This window comes from Haliotis rubra, unplaced genomic scaffold, assembly GCF_003918875.1.
Source record: "Haliotis rubra isolate DU_JTF1 unplaced genomic scaffold, ASM391887v1 Scf90, whole genome shotgun sequence".
NCBI lineage: Eukaryota > Metazoa > Mollusca > Gastropoda > Lepetellida > Haliotidae > Haliotis > Haliotis rubra.
Genome location: NW_025767635.1, coordinates 2,341,875 through 2,361,807, shown reverse-complemented (window position 1 = coordinate 2,361,807; position 19,933 = coordinate 2,341,875). Strand labels below are relative to the sequence as shown.

General features: G+C 42.9%; 1 protein-coding gene across 1 annotated transcript; it reads right to left on the bottom strand.

Annotated features, from left to right (window-relative positions):
* Positions 1 to 3,845: 3,845 nt before the first annotated feature.
* On the bottom strand, positions 3,846 to 15,703 carry LOC124263939 (ankyrin-2-like). Its single transcript, XM_046698666.1, has 2 exons — positions 14,319 to 15,703; positions 3,846 to 5,787 (listed from the first exon to the last, which is right to left on the bottom strand). The coding sequence occupies exons 1-2, from the start codon at positions 15,585 to 15,587 to the stop codon at positions 5,170 to 5,172; spliced, it is 1,887 nt and encodes a 628-aa protein (XP_046554622.1). The 5' UTR covers positions 15,588 to 15,703; the 3' UTR covers positions 3,846 to 5,169.
* Positions 15,704 to 19,933: the final 4,230 nt, after the last annotated feature.

The following is a 19,933-nucleotide window of genomic DNA, read 5'->3' as shown; positions in this document are numbered from 1 at the left end:
AGGTGTCATCTTCTGGCCTTGACCTCCATACCCAATAAACAGTATAACAAACGTCTGAGGTGTCATCTTCTGGCCTTGACCTCCATACCCAATAAACAGTATAACAAACGTCTGAGGTGTCATCTTCTGGCCTTGACCTCCATACCCAATAAACAGTATAACAAACGTCTGAGGTGTCATCTTCTGGCCTTGACCTCCATACCCAATAAACAGTATAACAAAACGTCTGAGGTGTCATCTTCTGGCCTTGACCTCCATACCCAATAAACAGTATAACAAACGTCTGAGGTGTCATCTTCTGGCCTTGACCTCCATACCCAATAAACAGTATAACAAACGTCTGAGGTGTCATCTTCTGGCCTTGACCTCCATACCCAATAAACAGTATAACAAACGTCTGAGGTGTCAGCTTCTGGCCTTGACCTCCATACCCAATAAACAGTATAACAAACGTCTGAGGTGTCAGCTTCTGGCCTTGACCTCCATACCCAATAAACAGTATAACAAACGTCTGAGGTGTCAGCTTCTGGCCTTGACCTCCATACCCAATAAACAGTATAACAAACGTCTGAGGTGTCAGCTTCTGGCCTTGACCTCCATACCCAATAAACAGTATAACAAACGTCTGAGGTGTCATCTTCTGGCCTTGACCTCCATACCCAATAAACAGTATAACAAACGTCTGAGGTGTCAGCTTCTGGCCTTGACCTCCATACCCAATAAACAGTATAACAAACGTCTGAGGTGTCATCTTCTGGCTGAGGTGTCAGCTTCCTCCATACTTCTGGCCTTGACCTCCATACCCAATAAACAGTATAACAAACGTCTGAGGTGTCAGCTTCTGGCCTTGACCTCCATACCCAATAAACAGTATAACAAATGTCTGAGGTGTCATCTTCTGGCCTTGACCTCCATACCCAATAAACAGTATAACAAATGTCTGAGGTGTCATCTTCTGGCCTTGACCTCCATACCCAATAAACAGTATAACAAACGTCTGAGGTGTCATCTTCTGGCCTTGACCTCCATACCCAATAAACAGTATAACAAACGTCTGAGGTGTCATCTTCTGGCCTTGACCTCCATACCCAATGAACAGTATAACAAACGTCTGAGGTGTCATCTTCTGGCCTTGACCTCCATACCCGTTAAACAGTATAACAAATGTCTGAGGTGTCATCTTCTGGCCTTGACCTCCATACCCAATAAACAGTATAAGAAGCGTCTGAGGTGTCATCTTCTGGCCTTGACCTCCATACCCAATGAACAGTATAACAAACGTCTGAGGCGTCAGCTTCTGGCCTTGACCCCCATACCCTATAAACAGTATAGCTACTATCTGTCCTGTCAGCTTTTGACCTTGAGACCCATACCCGATAAACAGTATAACAACTGTCTGAGGTGTCATCTTCTGGCCTTGACCTCCATACCCAATAAACAGTATAAAAACAGTCTGACGTGTCAGCTTCTCGCTATTGCAAAGCAGAACACCAGACCATCAGGCTCTTAGGTCCAGGGATGGCAGAACAAGGATTTTAGAAATCCTATTTTGGAATTCAACCAACTGCCATCAGATCCCAACAAGTGTTTGCCACTGATGTGGCAATGTCCCCCGCCGCTAAAGAATGGAATATCTATATTTACTACTTTTTATTTTTGGGTCACATACAAGATGCCTGAAATGACTGGTGTCTGCATAATCACCCAATGTAGGCTCTCAACATACTTGAAAACATTGGGTGCAATGTTTTATGAGATATCGCCTTTAAAAAGCGGTCAAAGTATCGCGGTGACCTTGAAAATAAGGTCAAGGTCACACAAAATCAACTGGTGTCTGCATAATCCCCCAATGTAAACTGTCACCAAATTTGATGACATTGGGTACAACAGTCGATGAGATGCTGTGTTAAGAAGAGTTTATAAAGTGTTCAAAGTGCCGTGGTGACCTTGAAAATAAGGTCAAGGTCACCTAAATACAGTGGTGTCTGCGCAATCCCCCAATGTAGGCTGTCACCAAATTTGAAGACACTGGTCACAACAGTGCATGAGATATCACGTTAACAACAGTTTGAAAAGTGGTCAGTGTCGTGGTGACCTTGAAAATAAGGTCAAGGTCACCCAAATCGTCTGGTGTCTTTGTAATCCCCTAATGTAGGCTGTCACCAAATTTCAAGACATTGGGTGCAACAGTTCATGAGAAATCGCATTAACAAGAGTTAACAAGAGTTAAAAGTGTGAAAAGTGTCGTGGTGACCTTGAAAATAAGGTCAAGGTCACCTAAATAAACTGGTGTCTGCGTAATCCCCCAATGTAGGCTGTCACCAAATTTGAAGACACTTGGTACAACAGTGCATGAGATATCACGTTAACAACAGTTTGAAAAGTGGTCAGTGTCGTGGTGACCTTGAAAATAAGGTCAAGGTCACCCAAATCGACTGGTGTCTGCATAATACCCCAATGTAGGCTGTCACCAAATTTGAAGACATTGGGTGCAACAGTTCATGAGATATCGCGTTAACAGGAATCGGGACGGACGGACGCCGCTGAATACATAGTCCCCCGTTCCGCGTTGCGGCGGGGTACAACAAGGCAAGCCAATTGCCACGGACTGTCGGTGGACTCTCTCTTAACTCAACATGATCAGCTGCCATTGGCAAAGTCAATAAACTAATCATTCATCACCTTCAATAAACTTGTCCACAGAAAACTCAGCTGCAATACATGTTAGCTTTATAACTAATAACAATGCCAACGCAAGCAACATACATCAACAAAAGATCTCCTAAAATGAATGATAAAAGATGCAATACATTCAACATTGCAGATGGAAAATCAGTGAACAGATCTCACTCAAAGTTAATTTGTCTGACATTAGGGAAAAACAACCGTACTCGTGCCTGTGATATCGTGAAGTGAGTGCTCAATGAAGAATCAGCAATCTTGCACCAGTTTTGTAGATATGCTCAACTGTACATCATGCATGTATGTCTGAAGTCACATTGGATGACATAAATTAGACCAACATGTGGTGATGTAAAATAACATATTAATTTGTGTCATCATCATGGCTAACGATGCATATATCTTGAAGGATATCTTCTTGTTCATTGCATTGAGGAAGGTTTTGATGTAGATTCTTAAACTATTATCAAGCTATAGTGACTACAACCAACTAATGAGAGGTATCTATGCATAATAGGTTGTAACAAGTGGGAAAATATGGACAACAGGTAGTTAAAACTGGTCACGAATAAAATCCCTGCTGATTTGTGGTGGCAGGGCAGATTTCAGTGGCTTCCAGGTTTTCTCTTTGTGATGTCCTGACGATTGGTGCAAGAGGATGATCTAAACTTTGCTAAACTGAACTTGATGGTGGGAGGAACTCTTGCTTGAGGTTTGAGAGAGCTGATTTACAATCTGCTTTGGTTGAAGTTAGTATTAAGTTAGTATTATGTTCTTTAATGCAGGTATCTATGTGCCGGGTGGTTTCACCAATGCAAGTCTCGGCAGTCACAGTGTATACTACAGATCACTCTATTAGCAGTTGCTTGCTGCAGGATGGTCTTGAGGGACGGGGAGCCAGTGAAGGTTCTACATACCAGATGGCTATGATTGTGGTTTGGTTTGGTTTGTTGTTTTACGCAACACTCTGCAATATTCCAGCTATCTGGTGGTGGTCTGTAAATAATCAAGTCTGTACCAGACAATCCAGTGATCAACAGTAAGAGCATTAATCTACATAACTGGTTACGATGACATGTGACCACCCGATCCCGTTAGTTGCCTCTTACAACAAGAGTGGGTTACTGACGACCAATTCTAACCTGGATCTTCGCTCGGAGACAAGCCTGGGTTACTGATGATCAATTCTAACCCGGATCTTCACTGGGAGACAAGCCTGGGTTACTGATGATCAATTCTAACCGGGACCTTCACAGGTACCTGGCTATGAAGTGTCAATCAAGTAACAGACTCAAATCAGCTGTTTAGTTAGTATTCATTCAGCATGTTTACATTTTAATCCTGTTGTATTTTGGCTTCCTCACTGGGGCTAGTGGTTTGCATTCAACACTTGGCCATGGAATTATGTGCTCCAGTGCCTGTTGTTGTTAATCTCCTGCCGGTCAGATCCTACCCTGCATACACACATCTCATCAGTTGGCTGAGTCACTTTAGCCTGAAAACAGTGTAAGAATCTACATCGAAATACAAGCATCTACATGCACCAACTACGAAGTTGTTATCATTCTCTAGAATGCCTCATCATTGACAAACTTTTGATTGTTGTGATTACCTGGTAGTAACTGACTGTGACATGCAAGCAAACCTCGTGGAACTTACAACCAGTGACCACAGTGACCACAATGACAGCAGGAGCTGAAGCCTGTACCTGGAGGTACAACATCCTTGTTGGCCTTCCTTCTTAATCCACCTTCTTCCCCAGACCATGACCACTCATTGTGTTATTGCCACATGAGTGAGTGAGTATGGTTTTACACTGCTTTTAGCAATATTCCGGCAATATCACAGCGGGGACACCAGAAATGGGCTTCACACATAGTACCCATGTGGGGAATCGAACCTGGGTCTTCGGCATGACAAGCGAATGCTTTAACCACTAGGCTACACCGCCTCCCCCACAGCAACATGATGAACATCACTTACTATATTACACAAAAGCATGGCATGACAGAATCCCTAATATCACAGAACTTCTTTTGAGTTGTCTAAATGGCAAGTTGTCCTGACCGATTCCAGAATACATGACTATTGCTCCATGCAGACACATACATCACAAGCAGATTCTTGCATCAGTTATCTCTGACGAGGTGACATTTGGGATACATACTGGCAGTAGCATTATGTTCTTGCTGCTTACATCAGCTATCTATATACAAAACTGTGTGCTGCTGCTATTGTGCAGAGACCAACATAAAAGATCCGTGGCCCATCATATCATGGGAACACCTTTATGGCTCACTCCACAGAATGTCATGTACACAGGTTCCAACATTCAAACTCAAAATTATCCCTGAAATTACACAAGCAATCTGAAAATACAAGTTAGCATCATGATACATACAGTTATCATGAGATGAGGACACAGTAAACCCTGTGAAAACCTCATCAGTTGGATGGCTTATTTGATGCTATAATCTGAAGATCCCTTCAAAATGTCTTCAGGAATATTTTCATTGGTTGAGGAAGAGGTAGTTGATCCACCTTGTCACAGAATCGGATTCCCCCTAGAGTTCGCCGAAGCCTGCTCCAGCACAGTGTCTGCAGTGACGGGAACGACTGCAGCAACAATCGATGCTCCTCATCCACAGCCTCCCACAACTTCCGCCAGTCACTGTGTTCCACAAAACCTATGACATGTACATTATACAGGAAGCAGCCCAGTTTCCCCACAAGCAGGTCCAGCGCCCACCTCCAGCCATTTGGCTTCTCCATGCACCATGTCTGTCCTGTATGAAACGTGTTAAAATAGGACAAAACAAACATGGTGACCGGTGTTCGACCTTGGTTGTCTTGGATGCATGGGTCAGCCCCTGCATCTAATAATGTCTTCACAATTGACCGTTCCAACTCCCAGCCTGTGTTGAGGGCCAGGTGGAGTGGTGTCTGGCCATCACTTGTCTTTGAGTCAATGTTGACTCCCTGACGCACTAAGGCGGCGATGGTCTTGTATGTGCGTGCACCGACAGCTGTGTGGATTGGCTCCAAGCCCTTGTTGTTCTTCTTGGTGAAGTCAACACCTAAATCTGACAGCCACTGTACCAGCTCCTGCAAGGCAAGAACATATTGCAGATTAGTTTTTGAACTAGTTGACAAATTTTTCCTGCACAGAACTGTATGTAGCCCAAGTCTAAATATAGCACACCAGTACCCCTCACTAACTCCACAAGTACAACACATAACACTGCCCCTCACTGACTCCACAGGTACAACACATAACACTGCCCCTCACTGACTCCACAGGTACAACACATAACACTGCCCCTCACTGACTCCACCAGGTACAACACATAACACTGCCCCTCACTGACTCCACAGGTACAACACATAACACTGCCCCTCACTGACTCCACAGGTACAACACATAACACTGCCCCTCACTGACTCCACAGGTACAACACATAACACTGCCCCTCACTGACTCCACAGGTACAACACATAACACTGCCCCTCACTGACTCCACAGGTACAACACATAACACTGCCCCTCACTGACTCCACAGGTACAACACATAACACTGCCCCTCACTGACTCCACAGGTACAACACATAACACTGCCCCCCCTCACTGACTCCACAGGTACAACACATAACACTGCCCCTCACTGACTCCACAGGTACAACACATAACACTGCCCCTCACTGACTCCACAGGTACAACACATAACACTGCCCCTCACTAACTCCACAGGTACAACATTATAACATTATGAACATTGTTGCACAAAATATAATGCTGCTCATGACACTATTGACATGTGTATTGTGGTATATAGATGGGCAAAGTGTTTGACAGTGAACAACAGTGGCTGGACATGCAGATCCATTCTTCTCGATGTACTAAGACCAAGAAAATAAATGCATGTATTGTTTGAAATGCATATTGCTGTACACTGGTAATACCGACCGGTCCCATTCTGTATGGTTGTCCATTTCCGAGTGTGCACTTCAAATTTAAAAACTGAAAGGTTTCATCACTTAGTGACTCCTGAACTAAAAGGAAAAAGTTTTCTCTTTCCTGCTAGTATTATGGTTAGATAAAAAAATATGAAATGATCAAAATTCAGTGTTGTGCCGTGCGTGGGCTTGTGAGAATACACAATAATTTTTCACATGGCACATGAAATTTCTTACAGTGCGTACCTAACGACGCGTCCTATTTCTAAAGAAACATGCCGTCATAGAAAGTTATCTCTTTATTAAAATGACGTGATTAAACTTATTTTTCATCTGCAATACCAGACAAACTAACAACACAATGTTTATGCCGCCATTTTGAATGGATTATCCCTTGGCTAATCGAATTTGTTGTTGCATATACATGTGCCAGTTTCCCAGTGGATACTATTCATCAACCAATGAAACAGTTTGTTATATATTTAGCTTACACATGTTCGTCAAGCATGAAAGAGAGCAGGACGACCAAACAGCAGATGTGATTAACATGTTTGGGGGGAAATGGGGGTGATCAAAACATAACTGATGACAGAAACACACCTTCAAATAAAGAAACATTACCATCAGTCGACAAGTCACCGACAAAAATTCTGGTGACTTGTTTGAATTTTGAGCATGTTCAACCTTTCAAAGTTGATAATTAAACATTTATTATGTTTTCTTTTCCATTTTCCATGTATTGAAATTTTCAGGACCCTCTTAAATTTCTGGTGTCCATTAAAATTGTACATGTAGGGGCACTTGGGCCCATATTTTGCAAAACCTAGGAACTACACCGTTAAAAATAATATGTTTATGTTATCATGAAAAACAGGTTCTGAAAGTTTGATCAATACAATTGCAGCAGTGAAAATAGTCCCAACTGTCACCCTTAGAGTATGGGTAATACCATAGTGAAAATAGTCCCAACTGTCACCAGTAGAGTATGGGTAATACCATAGTGAAAATAGTCCCAACTGTCACCAGTAGAGTATGGGTAATACCATAGTGAAAATAGCCCCAACTGTCACCAGTAGAGTATGGGTAATACCATAGTGAAAATAGTCCCAACTGTCACCAGTAGAGTATGGGTAATACCATAGTGAAACTAGTCCCAACTGTCACCAGTAGAGTATGGGTAATACCATAGTGAAACTTGTCCCAACTGTCACCAGTAGAGTCTGGGTAATACCATAGTGAAACTAGTCCCAACTGTCACCAGTAGAGTATGGGTAATACCATAGTGAAACTAGTCCTAACTGTCACCAGTAGAGTATGGGTAATACCATAGTGAAACTAGTGACAACTGTCACCAGTAGAGTATGGGTAATACCATAGTGAAACTAGTCCCAACTGTCACCAGTAGAGTATGGGTAATACCATAGTGAAACTAGTGACAACTGTCACCAGTAGAGTATGGGTAATACCATAGTGAAAATAGTCCCAACTGTCACCAGTAGAATATGGGTAATACCATAGTGAAACTAGTCCCAACTGTCACCAGTAGAGTATGGGTAATACCATAGTGAAACTAGTCCCAACTGTCACCAGTAGAGTATGGGTAATACCATAGTGAAACTAGTCCCAACTGTCACCAGTAGAGTATGGGTAATACCATAGTGAAAATAGTCCCAACTGTCACCAGTAGAGTATGGGTAATACCATAGTGAAACTAGTCCCAACTGTCACCCTTAGAGTATGGGTAATACCATAGTGAAAATAGTCCCAACTGTCACCAGTAGAGTATGGGTAATACCATAGTGAAAATAGTCCCAACTGTCACCCTTAGAGTATGGGTAATACCATAGTGAAACTAGTCCCAACTGTCACCCTTAGAGTATGGGTAATACCATAGTGAAACTTGTCCCAACTGTCACCAGTAGAGTATGGGTAATACCATAGTGAAACTAGTCCCAACTGTCACCAGTAGAGTATGGGTAATACCACAGTGAAACTAGTGACAACTGTCACCAGTAGAGTATGGGTAATACCATAGTGAAACTAGTCCCAACTGTCACCAGTAGAGTATGGGTAATACCATAGTGAAACTAGTCCTAACTGTCACCCTTAGAGTATGGGTAATACCATAGTGAAACTAGTCCCAACTGTCACCAGTAGAGTATGGGTAATACCACAGTGAAACTAGTGACAACTGTCACCAGTAGAGTATGGGTAATACCATAGTGAAACTACTCCCAACTGTCACCAGTAGAGTATGGGTAATACCATAGTGAAACTAGTCCCAACTGTCACCAGTAGAGTATGGGTAATACCATAGTGAAACTAGTCCCAACTGTCACCCTTAGAGTATGGGTAATACCATAGTGAAAATAGTCCCAACTGTCACCCTTAGAGTATGGGTAATACCATAGTGAAAATAGTCCCAACTGTCACCCAGTAGAGGTATGGGTAATACCATAGTGAAAATAGTCCCAACTGTCACCAGTAGAGTATGGGTAATACCATAGTGAAAATAGCCCCAACTGTCACCAGTAGAGTATGGGTAATACCATAGTGAAAATAGTCCCAACTGTCACCAGTAGAGTATGGGTAATACCATAGTGAAACTAGTCCCAACTGTCACCAGTAGAGTATGGGTAATACCATAGTGAAACTTGTCCCAACTGTCACCAGTAGAGTCTGGGTAATACCATAGTGAAACTAGTCCCAACTGTCACCCTTAGAGTATGGGTAATACCATAGTGAAACTAGTCCCAACTGTCACCAGTAGAGTATGGGTAATACCATAGTGAAACTAGTCCCAACTGTCACCAGTAGAGTATGGGTAATACCATAGTGAAACTAGTCCCAACTGTCACCAGTAGAGTATGGGTAATACCATAGTGAAACTAGTCCCAACTGTCACCCTTAGAGTATGGGTAATACCATAGTGAAACTAGTCCCAACTGTCACCCTTAGAGTATGGGTAATACCATAGTGAAACTAGTCCCAACTGTCACCAGTAGAGTATGGGTAATACCATAGTGAAACTAGTGACAACTGTCACCAGTAGAGTATGGGTAATACCATAGTGAAACTAGTCCCAACTGTCACCAGTAGAGTATGGGTAATACCATAGTGAAACTAGTGACAACTGTCACCAGTAGAGTATGGGTAACACCATAGTGAAAATAGTCCCAACTGTCACCAGTAGAATATGGGTAATACCATAGTGAAACTAGTCCTAACTGTCACCAGTAGAGTATGGGTAATACCATAGTGAAACTAGTCCCAACTGTCACCAGTAGAGTATGGGTAATACCATAGTGAAACTAGTCCTAACTGTCACCCTTAGAGTATGGGTAATACCATAGTGAAACTAGTCCCAACTGTCACCAGTAGAGTATGGGTAATACCATAGTGAAAATAGTCCCAACTGTCACCCTTAGAGTATGGGTAATACCATAGTGAAAATAGTCCCAACTGTCACCAGTAGAGTATGGGTAATACCATAGTGAAAATAGTCCCAACTGTCACCCTTAGAGTATGGGTAATACCATAGTGAAACTAGTCCCAACTGTCACCCTTAGAGTATGGGTAATACCATAGTGAAACTTGTCCCAACTGTCACCAGTAGAGTATGGGTAATACCATAGTGAAACTAGTCCTAACTGTCAACCTTAGAGTATGGGTAATACCATAGTGAAACTAGTCCCAACTGTCACCAGTAGAGTATGGGTAATACCATAGTGAAACTAGTCCCAACTGTCACCAGTAGAGTATGGGTAATACCATAGTGAAACTAGTCCCAACTGTCACCAGTAGAGTATGGGTAATACCATAGTGAAACTAGTCCCAACTGTCACCCTTAGAGTATGGGTAATACCATAGTGAAAATAGCCCCAACTGTCACCCTTAGAGTATGGGTAATACCATAGTGAAAATAGCCCCAACTGTCAACCTTAGAGTATGGGTAATACCATAGTGAAACTAGTCCCAACTGTCACCCTTAGAGTATGGGTAATACCATAGTGAAACTAGTCCCAACTGTCACCCTTAGAGTATGGGTAATACCATAGTGAAAATAGTCCCAACTGTCACCCTTAGAGTATGGGTAATACCATAGTGAAACTAGTCCCAACTGTCACCAGTAGAGTATGGGTAATACCATAGTGAAAATAGCCCCAACTGTCAACCTTAGAGTATGGGTAATACCATAGTGAAAATAGTCCCAACTGTCACCCTTACAGTATGGGTAATACCATAGTGAAAATAGCCCCAACTGTCACCCTTAGAGTATGGGTAATACCATAGTGAAACTAGTCCCAACTGTCACCAGTAGAGTATGGGTAATACCATACTGAAACTAGTCCCAACTGTCACCCTTAGAGTATGGGTAATACCATAGTGAAACTAGTCCCAACTGTCACCAGTAGAGTATGGGTAATACCATAGTGAAAATAGTCCCAACTGTCACCAGTAGAGTATGGGTAATACCATAGTGAAAATAGCCCCAACTGTCACCAGTAGAGTATGGGTAATACCATAGTGAAAATAGTCCCAACTGTCACCCTTAGAGTATGGGTAATACCATAGTGAAACTAGTCCCAACTGTCACCAGTAGAGTATGGGTAATACCATAGTGAAAATAGTCCCAACTGTCACCCTTAGAGTATGGGTAATACCATAGTGAAACTAGTCCCAACTGTCACCAGTAGAGTATGGGTAATACCATAGTGAAAATAGTCCCAACTGTCACCAGTAGAGTATGGGTAATACCATAGTGAAACTAGTCCCAACTGTCACCCTTTAGAGTATGGGTAATACCTTATAGTGAAACTAGTCCCAACTGTCACCCTTAGAGTATGGGTAATACCATAGTGAAACTAGTCCCAACTGTCACCCTTAGAGTATGGGTAATACCATAGTGAAAATAGTCCCAACTGTCACCCTTAGAGTATGGGTAATACCATAGTGAAACTAGTCCCAACTGTCACCCTTAGAGTATGGGTAATACCATAGTGAAACTAGTCCCAACTGTCACCCTTAGAGTATGGGTAATACCATAGTGAAAATAGTCCCAACTGTCACCCTTAGAGTATGGGTAATACCATAGTGAAAATAGTCCCAACTGTCACCCTTAGAGTATGGGTAATACCATAGTGAAACTAGTCCCAACTGTCACCCTTAGAGTATGGGTAATACCATAGTGAAACTAGTCCCAACTGTCACCCTTAGAGTATGGGTAATACCATAGTGAAACTAGCCCCAACTGTCAACCTTAGAGTATGGGTAATACCATAGTGAAACTAGTCCCAACTGTCACCCTTAGAGTATGGGTAATACCATAGTGACAATAGCCCCAACTGTCACCCTTAGAGTATGGGTAATACCATAGTGAAACTAGTCCTAACTGTCACCCTTAGAGTATGGGTAATACCATAGTGAAACTAGTCCCAACTGTCACCCTTAGAGTATGGGTAATACCATAGTGAAACTAGTCCCAACTGTCACCCTTAGAGTATGGGTAATACCATAGTGAAACTAGTCCCAACTGTCACCCTTAGAGTATGGGTAATACCATAGTGAAACTAGTCCCAACTGTCACCCTTAGAGTATGGGTAATACCATAGTGAAAATAGCCCCAACTGTCAACCTTAGAGTATGGGTAATACCATAGTGAAACTAGTCCCAACTGTCACCCTTAGAGTATGGGTAATACCATAGTGAAAATAGTCCCAACTGTCACCCTTAGAGTATGGGTAATACCATAGTGACAATAGCCCCAACTGCAGTGTATATTATACAGTATGCCCTGGTAATAATGCCACCGTTTGTCCAGGAGACAACATGGCATTATATCCAGGGTGGCATTATAACCAGGTAGGCCAGTTAGCGGCCCTATGCAATGAACAAGGTGATTGAGCTGATGTCTCCTGTAATGAGCCTTAAATGACTGGACAATCCCAGCGTCTAGGGGCTGCAGGTCACTGCTTGCTGTGGGTGGCAGGAAGTGTATTTTCACATGGTTTATCTTATCTGGGATTACATGACTACTTATAGCATTAATGGGTTTGGTCAATAAATTTGAGTCATGTCAATTAACCAATTACGGTATGTATACTACATGCAGCCAGTGTAATTGGCATTATAACCAGGGGAAAATGACTTTCACAAAAACCATTGGCATATGGCATTATATCCGTTTGGCATCATAACCAGGGTATTATATGGGCAGGAAACCGTTCTGTCAAAAACATGGCATTATATTCAGGGTAGCATTATAACCAGGGTGCACTGTACTATGAAACAAGGCCCGTCCGACCGAACTAGAGTCATACGGTCTAGATTTCTGACGGACGGTCTAAAATTACAGTTAGCCAGCCCGATGGTCTGGTAAAATCTTTAGATGTTCGATACATCTGAGCAAATTCACCATATCTTGGTGTCTGGTCTGGTTGAATCCATTTTGAGCTGGTAACATTTTGAAGTTACCAGCCCTGACGTCTGGCTGGATTTTTGGCTTATTTCAAACACTGCCAACTGTCACCCTTAGAATAGCTCCAGCTGTCACCCTTAGAATAGCCCCAGCTGTCACCCTTAGAATAACCCCAGCTGTCACCCTTAGACTAGCCCCAGCTGTCACCCTTAGAATAGCCCCAGCTGTCACCCTTAGAATAGCCCAAACTGTCACCCTTAGACTAGCCCCAACTGTCACCCTTAGAATAGCCCAACTGTCACCCTTAGAATAGCCCCAACTGTCACCCTTAGACTAGCCCCAGCTGTCACCCTTAGGCTAGCCCCAACTGTCACCCGTAGAATAGCCCCAGCTGTCACCATTAGAATAGCCCCAACTGTGACCCTTAGACTAGCCCCAACTGTCACCCTTAGAATAGCCCCAGCTGTCACCCTTAGATTAGCCCCAGCTGTCACCCTTAGAATAGCCCCAACTGTCACCCTTAGACTAGCCCCAGCTGTCACCCTTAGAATAACCCCAACTGTCACCCTTAGAATAGCCCCAACTGTCACCCTTAGACAAGCCTCAGCTGTCACCCTTAGAATAGCCCCAACTGTCACCCTTAGACTAGCCCCAGCTGTCACCCTTAGACTAGCCCCAGCTGTCACCCTTAGAATAGCCCCAACTGTCACCCTTAGAATAGCCCCAACTGTGACCCTTAGAATAGCCCCAACTGTCACCCTTAGAATAGCCCCAACTGTCACCCTTAGACTAGCCCCAGCTGTCACCTTTAGAATAGCCCCAACTGTCACCCTTTGAATAGCCCCAACTGTCACCCTTAGAATAGCCCCAGCTGTCATTCTAAGAATAGCCCCAACTGTGACCCTTAGAATAGCCCCAGCTGTCACCCTTAGACTAGCCCCAACTGTCACCCTTAGAATAGCCCCAACTGTCACCCTTAGAATAGCCCCAACTGTCCCCTTAGAATAGCCCCAGCTGTCACCCTTAGAATAGCCCCAGTTGTCACCCTTAGACTAGCCCCAGCTGTCACCCTTAGAATATGGGTAATACAATAGTCATAGTGACAATAGCAGTTAATGCACACCATCAGATTTTCTATGTGTCATTTCAGAATTCACTGCACATATGCTGCAAGCACACAGACCAAACTGATCACTGCAGGTGTCTGATGCCATACCTGGGAGTCTACTGACATCACATACTATTATTCCAGTGACAAACTTACATCTATTTCTGTACTTCTGCTACTCTGGACCACATTGAAAGCTGCATTCTCTCCAGTTTGGTCAATGTACTTTACATCTATTAGTCCAACTTCATATAGGTCCTTCAGGATTGACAAGTTGACCCCATTTAGTGCTGAATAGCAGATATCCATCACAGAATCTTCATCCTCTGTCTTTGGGAATTTTTCATGAAAGACAAGCATTGCCTTAACAAACTTTGGAAAAACTCTTAATACACCAATGTACAGAGTAGTGTAATAGCTTGTCGAGTCTGTAAACATTTTTGGACCAAAATGTTCCAGAAGACGGAGTGGAATAACTTCATCTTTCCCTGAATTTTGACGCAGAGCTATTCTGAGAATTTGCTGGTGATTCTGTGCTAAATGTGCATTATTGAGTTCACACTCAGTGTTGTATAAACGTAGCAATAAAATGTCCAGACACTCTTTGTGTTCCATCTGACAACTCCACAGCAAGGCATAGTGCTTGCACAGAAATGTGATGTCACTCTCATAGGTGTTGATCAACAGGACCAGTATCTCCAGCTGGTTGTTCTGACAAGCCAGTTCAATCAGGGATCCATAGTACCTCAAGGCCACTGCACCTGGAATACGATAGCTTCTCACATTTAAAGGCAGTTCTGTTATATAACTTGCCCCATGATCTATCAAATACTTCACCATGTCATAATTTCCATTAACGACAGCATAATGTATCGGGGTGATGACTCCGTCGTCAGTAACAGCGATTTTGTCGAAGTTCACTTGAGCACCAGCTTCAGTCAAAATTTCTACGATATTCTGACAGTTTAATTTGGCTGCAATAATCAATGGCGTTTGTTTCAAATACATACAGTTTACGTCAACCCTCCCTGAGTTTATTAAAGCCTTCACAATAGTCTCATTTTCAGCTGATACTGCTGCATGTAAAGGCGGGTAGACGGTCACAGAAGCCAGAGTTGCCTCCCCTGACAGAGACTCATCCGCTTCACTCGCACGGCGGAGTACAGCATCGTCTACTGACAATCGTGCTCTGTTTCGGGTTTCCACGGAAACATCACTTTCGCGGACAGTGGAACAGTTTAAATCACACCCTGCGTCTATTAAGACGTTGACTATGTCGTAATGCCCTTGTTCACATGCTACCGTGACAGGTGTGCGTTTGTGTTCGTCCACGGCGTTGATATCATGTCCCGCCCGGATCAATTTCAACACCTCCTCCTTCTCGCCGAAGCTTGATGCGACGTGGAGTAGATGCGAGTCGTCCATGGCAATTAAAAGCTACTGTGAAAACGGCGTCATAACTATTTGTAGAATTTCGGCTCCCCGTTCTACCAGTAAACCGTTCTTCCAGTACAAAAGAGTGCTGAAAGGGAGGTCACTCTATATTTCTTTCCCGTTTGTGATTAGACTGGCTTACTTGTCCTGGTGCGCAAGCAGTGCATTCGGATAGTGGCAGTGTACCAGTCCGTCTGGTTCCCGGTCAATGCTATCTATGACACTGTTGTCGCAGTATGCCAAATGGATGATCTAATATGTTTACTGGTTACCAAGGTTTTCAGTCTTCGGCGCGTTGCTATTGATCGCACTCTCATTCAGGTATCCTCACAGTCACTTGTTCTCCACAACGTTGTGTACTTTCTCTTGTTCATTTCCTGTACAAATGACTGCCGGGTTATAGGTCTAATATAAAACTATACCTTTATTGTCTGATAATGTATTTTTTTTTCGATTGTTCTAACCTCTAGGCATCTTAGAATAGATGATCAATGTTTTCACTACAAATCTGAGAAGAGCAAAGGCCAATATTATAGTGAAATGTATCTTCAGTACATGTGTACAAATTGATGACCCCCCTACCTCCCCAGTACAAAGTGGGTGCCCCCCCCCCTAAAATCACCATTAACACACACACGCGCGCGCGCGCACACACACACCAGCCATAACTTATGAATGGTCACTTACTATGAAATATTTGCTATGAAGTTATGTGGTACAAATTATGGTGATGCCCTTCCTCTGAATTTTGACGCAGAGCTATTCTGAGAATTTGCTGGTGATTCTGTGTTAAATGTGCATTATTGAGTTCACACTCAGTGTTGTATAAACGTAGCAACAAAATGTCCAGACACTCTTTGTGTTCCATCTGACAACTCCACAGCAGAGCATAGTGCTTGCACAGAAATGTGATGTCACTCTCATAGGTGTTGATCAACAGGACCAGTATCTCCAGCTGGTTGTTCTGACAAGCCAGTTCAATCAGGGATCCATAGTACCTCAAGGCCACTGCACCTGGAATACGATAGCTTCTCACATTTAAAGGCAGTTCTGTTATATAACTTGCCCCATGATCTATCAAATACTTCACCATGTCATAATTTCCATTAACGACAGCATAATGTATCGGGGTGATGACTCCGTCGTCAGTAACAGCGATTTTGTCGAAGTTCACTTGAGCACCAGCTTCAATCAAAATTTCTAGGATGTTCTGACAGTTTAATTTGGCTCAATTGACGAAAAGATCCTCTACTTTGCCACCAGCGACCGTCTACGCCTGCTACAAGAGCTGGATACGCCACAGTTATACGTTTTCCATGACTACATCACAACGACCTGGGTAGATGATAATGCTAAATTCAGGCTGGGGATATGGAACCACCACACCACTGCTGGAACTCGCACGAACAATCACCTGGAAGGATGGCATTCCCCAACATACATCTAAACAAGGCCGTGCGGAGAGCAGTCCCAACATACATGTATTCTCACTAGCACACCCCAACATACATGTATTCTCACTAGCACACCCCAACATACATGTATTCTCACTAGCACACCCCAACATACATGTATTCTCACTAGCACTCCCCAACATACATGTATTCTCACTAGCACTCCCCAACATACATGTATTCTCACTAGCACACATACCCCAACTAGCACTCCCCAACATACATGTATTCTCACTAGCACCCCAACATACATGTATTCTCACTAGCACACCCCAACATACATGTATTCTCACTAGCACTCCCCAACATACATGTATTCTCACTAGCACACCCCAACATACATGTATTCTCACTAGCACTCCCCAACATACATGCACTCCCAACATACATGTATTCTCACTAGCACACCCCCAACATACATGTATTCTCACTAGCATGTATTCTCACCCCAACATACATGTATTCTCACTAGCACACCCCAACATACATGTATTCTCACTAGCACACCCCAACATACATGTATTCTCACTAGCACACCCCAACATACATGTATTCTCACTAGCACACCCCAACATACATGTATTCTCACTAGCACACCCCAACATACATGTATTCTCACTAGCACACCCCAACATACATGTATTCTCACTAGCACTCCCCAACATACATGTATTCTCACTAGCACACCCCAACATACATGTATTCTCACTAGCACTAGCACTCCCCAACATACATGTATTCTCACTAGCACCCCAAATATACATGTATTCTCACTAGCACACCCCCAACATACATGTATTCTCACTCACTAGCACCCCCAACATACATGTATTCTCACTAGCACTCCCCAACATACATGTATTCTCACTAGCACATTCTCCCAACATACATGTATTCTCACTAGCACCCCAACATACATGTATTCTCACTAGCCCCCAACATACATGTATTCTCACTAGCACCCCCAACATACATGTATTCTCACTAGCACACCCCATACATGTATTCTCATACATGTATTCTCACTAGCACACCCCAACATACATGTATTCTCACTAGCACTCCCCAACATACATGTATTCTCACTAGCACTCCCCAACATACATGTATTCTCACTAGCACTCCCCAACATACATGTATTCTCACTACTAGCACTCCCAACATACATGTATTCTCACTAGCATACCCCTAACATACATGTATTCTCACTAGCACATGTATTCCCCACTACACTCCCCCAACATGTATTCTCACTAGCACTCCCCAACATACATGTATTCTCTCACTAGCACTAGCACTCCCCCAACCCCATGTATTCTCAACATACATGTATTCTCACTAGCACCCCCAACATACATGTATTCTCACTAGCACACCCCCAACATACATGTATTCTCACTAGCACTAGCACCCCCAACATACATGTATTCTCACTAGCACTAGCCCCAACATACATGTATTCTCACTAGCACACCCCAACATACATGTATTCTCACTAGCACACCCCAACATACATGTATTCTCACTAGCAACATACATGTATTCTCACTAGCACACCCCAACATACATGTATTCTCACTAGCACACCCCAACATACATGTATTCTCACTAGCACACCCCAACATACATGTATTCTCACTAGCACACCCCAACATACATGTATTCTCACTAGCACACCCCAACATACATGTATTCTCACTAGCACACCCCAACATACATGTATTCTCACTAGCACACCCCAACATACATGTATTCTCACTAGTGACGGTCCTGCAGTAGTTGGAGAAGACAGCAACAAGCTGCCCAGATGTTATATATATGTCAATAATGTTTATACATAAATGATATAAATCAACGAGATATACAATATTATTTCAATATTTTTCAATATATATTTTACATAGCTTCAGAGGCATGTTAGTTTTGTCAGGGCTGCCATGTGTCTGTTTTCCAATACATCCAAAGTATTTTAACGTTTCAGTTTTAAACATAGTATGGGATACTTTCTGTTCAGAATAAAAATATCCTTCCAAAACTGAAACTCAGCATGGGAAATCATTGTCATTACATTGACAGCTTATTTATTAGAGCAAAGAATTCTGTAAAAAGATCCACGTAAAATAATACCAAGCAAGTTTTATTTTTGTTATCGTGCCTACAGTCACAGCTGAATGGTTCTACCATTGACGAACAAAATAATCTGCATTTTCGTGTACAGTTATCGTGTGCAGAGTTTATGGGATACTCGACAGATTCACTTACAGTATATCAGTACTCATGGTTACAGCTATGTATGAGATGCACGCTTAATGCGTCGTTGTATGGTGGTTTACGGCTGTTGGTAGTAACTACAGACAAGATTATGCGTCTACTTGGAGTCGGGTAGACGTTGTGGTAGACAGTGCTGCAGACGCCCCCGTCGAATGAAAAACGTTTACCAATTTAGTTCCTGTCAGGAAGAGATTTTACGTGCGCTTTAGATTTGAACGTCACATGAAGGTCATCTCAGGTTCATGCCCGCGTGTGTCAAGTTTATATTTTTAAATTTAGTACTTTGGGACGTTAGGTTATTGGGTACCAGCGTTTTGGTATACCGCTCAATATGTACACCAAAAAATGTAAATTAGTTATAATGTTAGAGTCTAGCGATGAAATGGAAATGTCAACTATGTGGATGTTACAATGGAGATAAGACTCAACATGGCTGTCGCGTGTTGAAGTTAGCACATATAATATGCTCGTTGTGTTCAAACTCAATGGATGACCGTGGCCGTCATGCATTAAACCAGCGTGCCACTGAATTTGAGCCAGCAAGCAGGCCGACCAAGATTGAACGCGTGGAAAGCGGCCGTAAAATGTCGACAGCTTCCCTGGGAATCCGGA

Bases quoted from the DNA above. Each gene is read 5' to 3' on its own strand.
- LOC124263939 (XM_046698666.1), bottom strand. From the start codon at position 15,587: ATGGACGACTCGCATCTACTCCACGTCGCATCAAGCTTCGGCGAGAAG. The intron at 5,788-14,318 runs GTAAGTTTGTCA...CTTGCCTTGCAG, and splicing joins GCAGAAGTACAGAAATAGAT to GAGCTGGTACAGTGGCTGTC.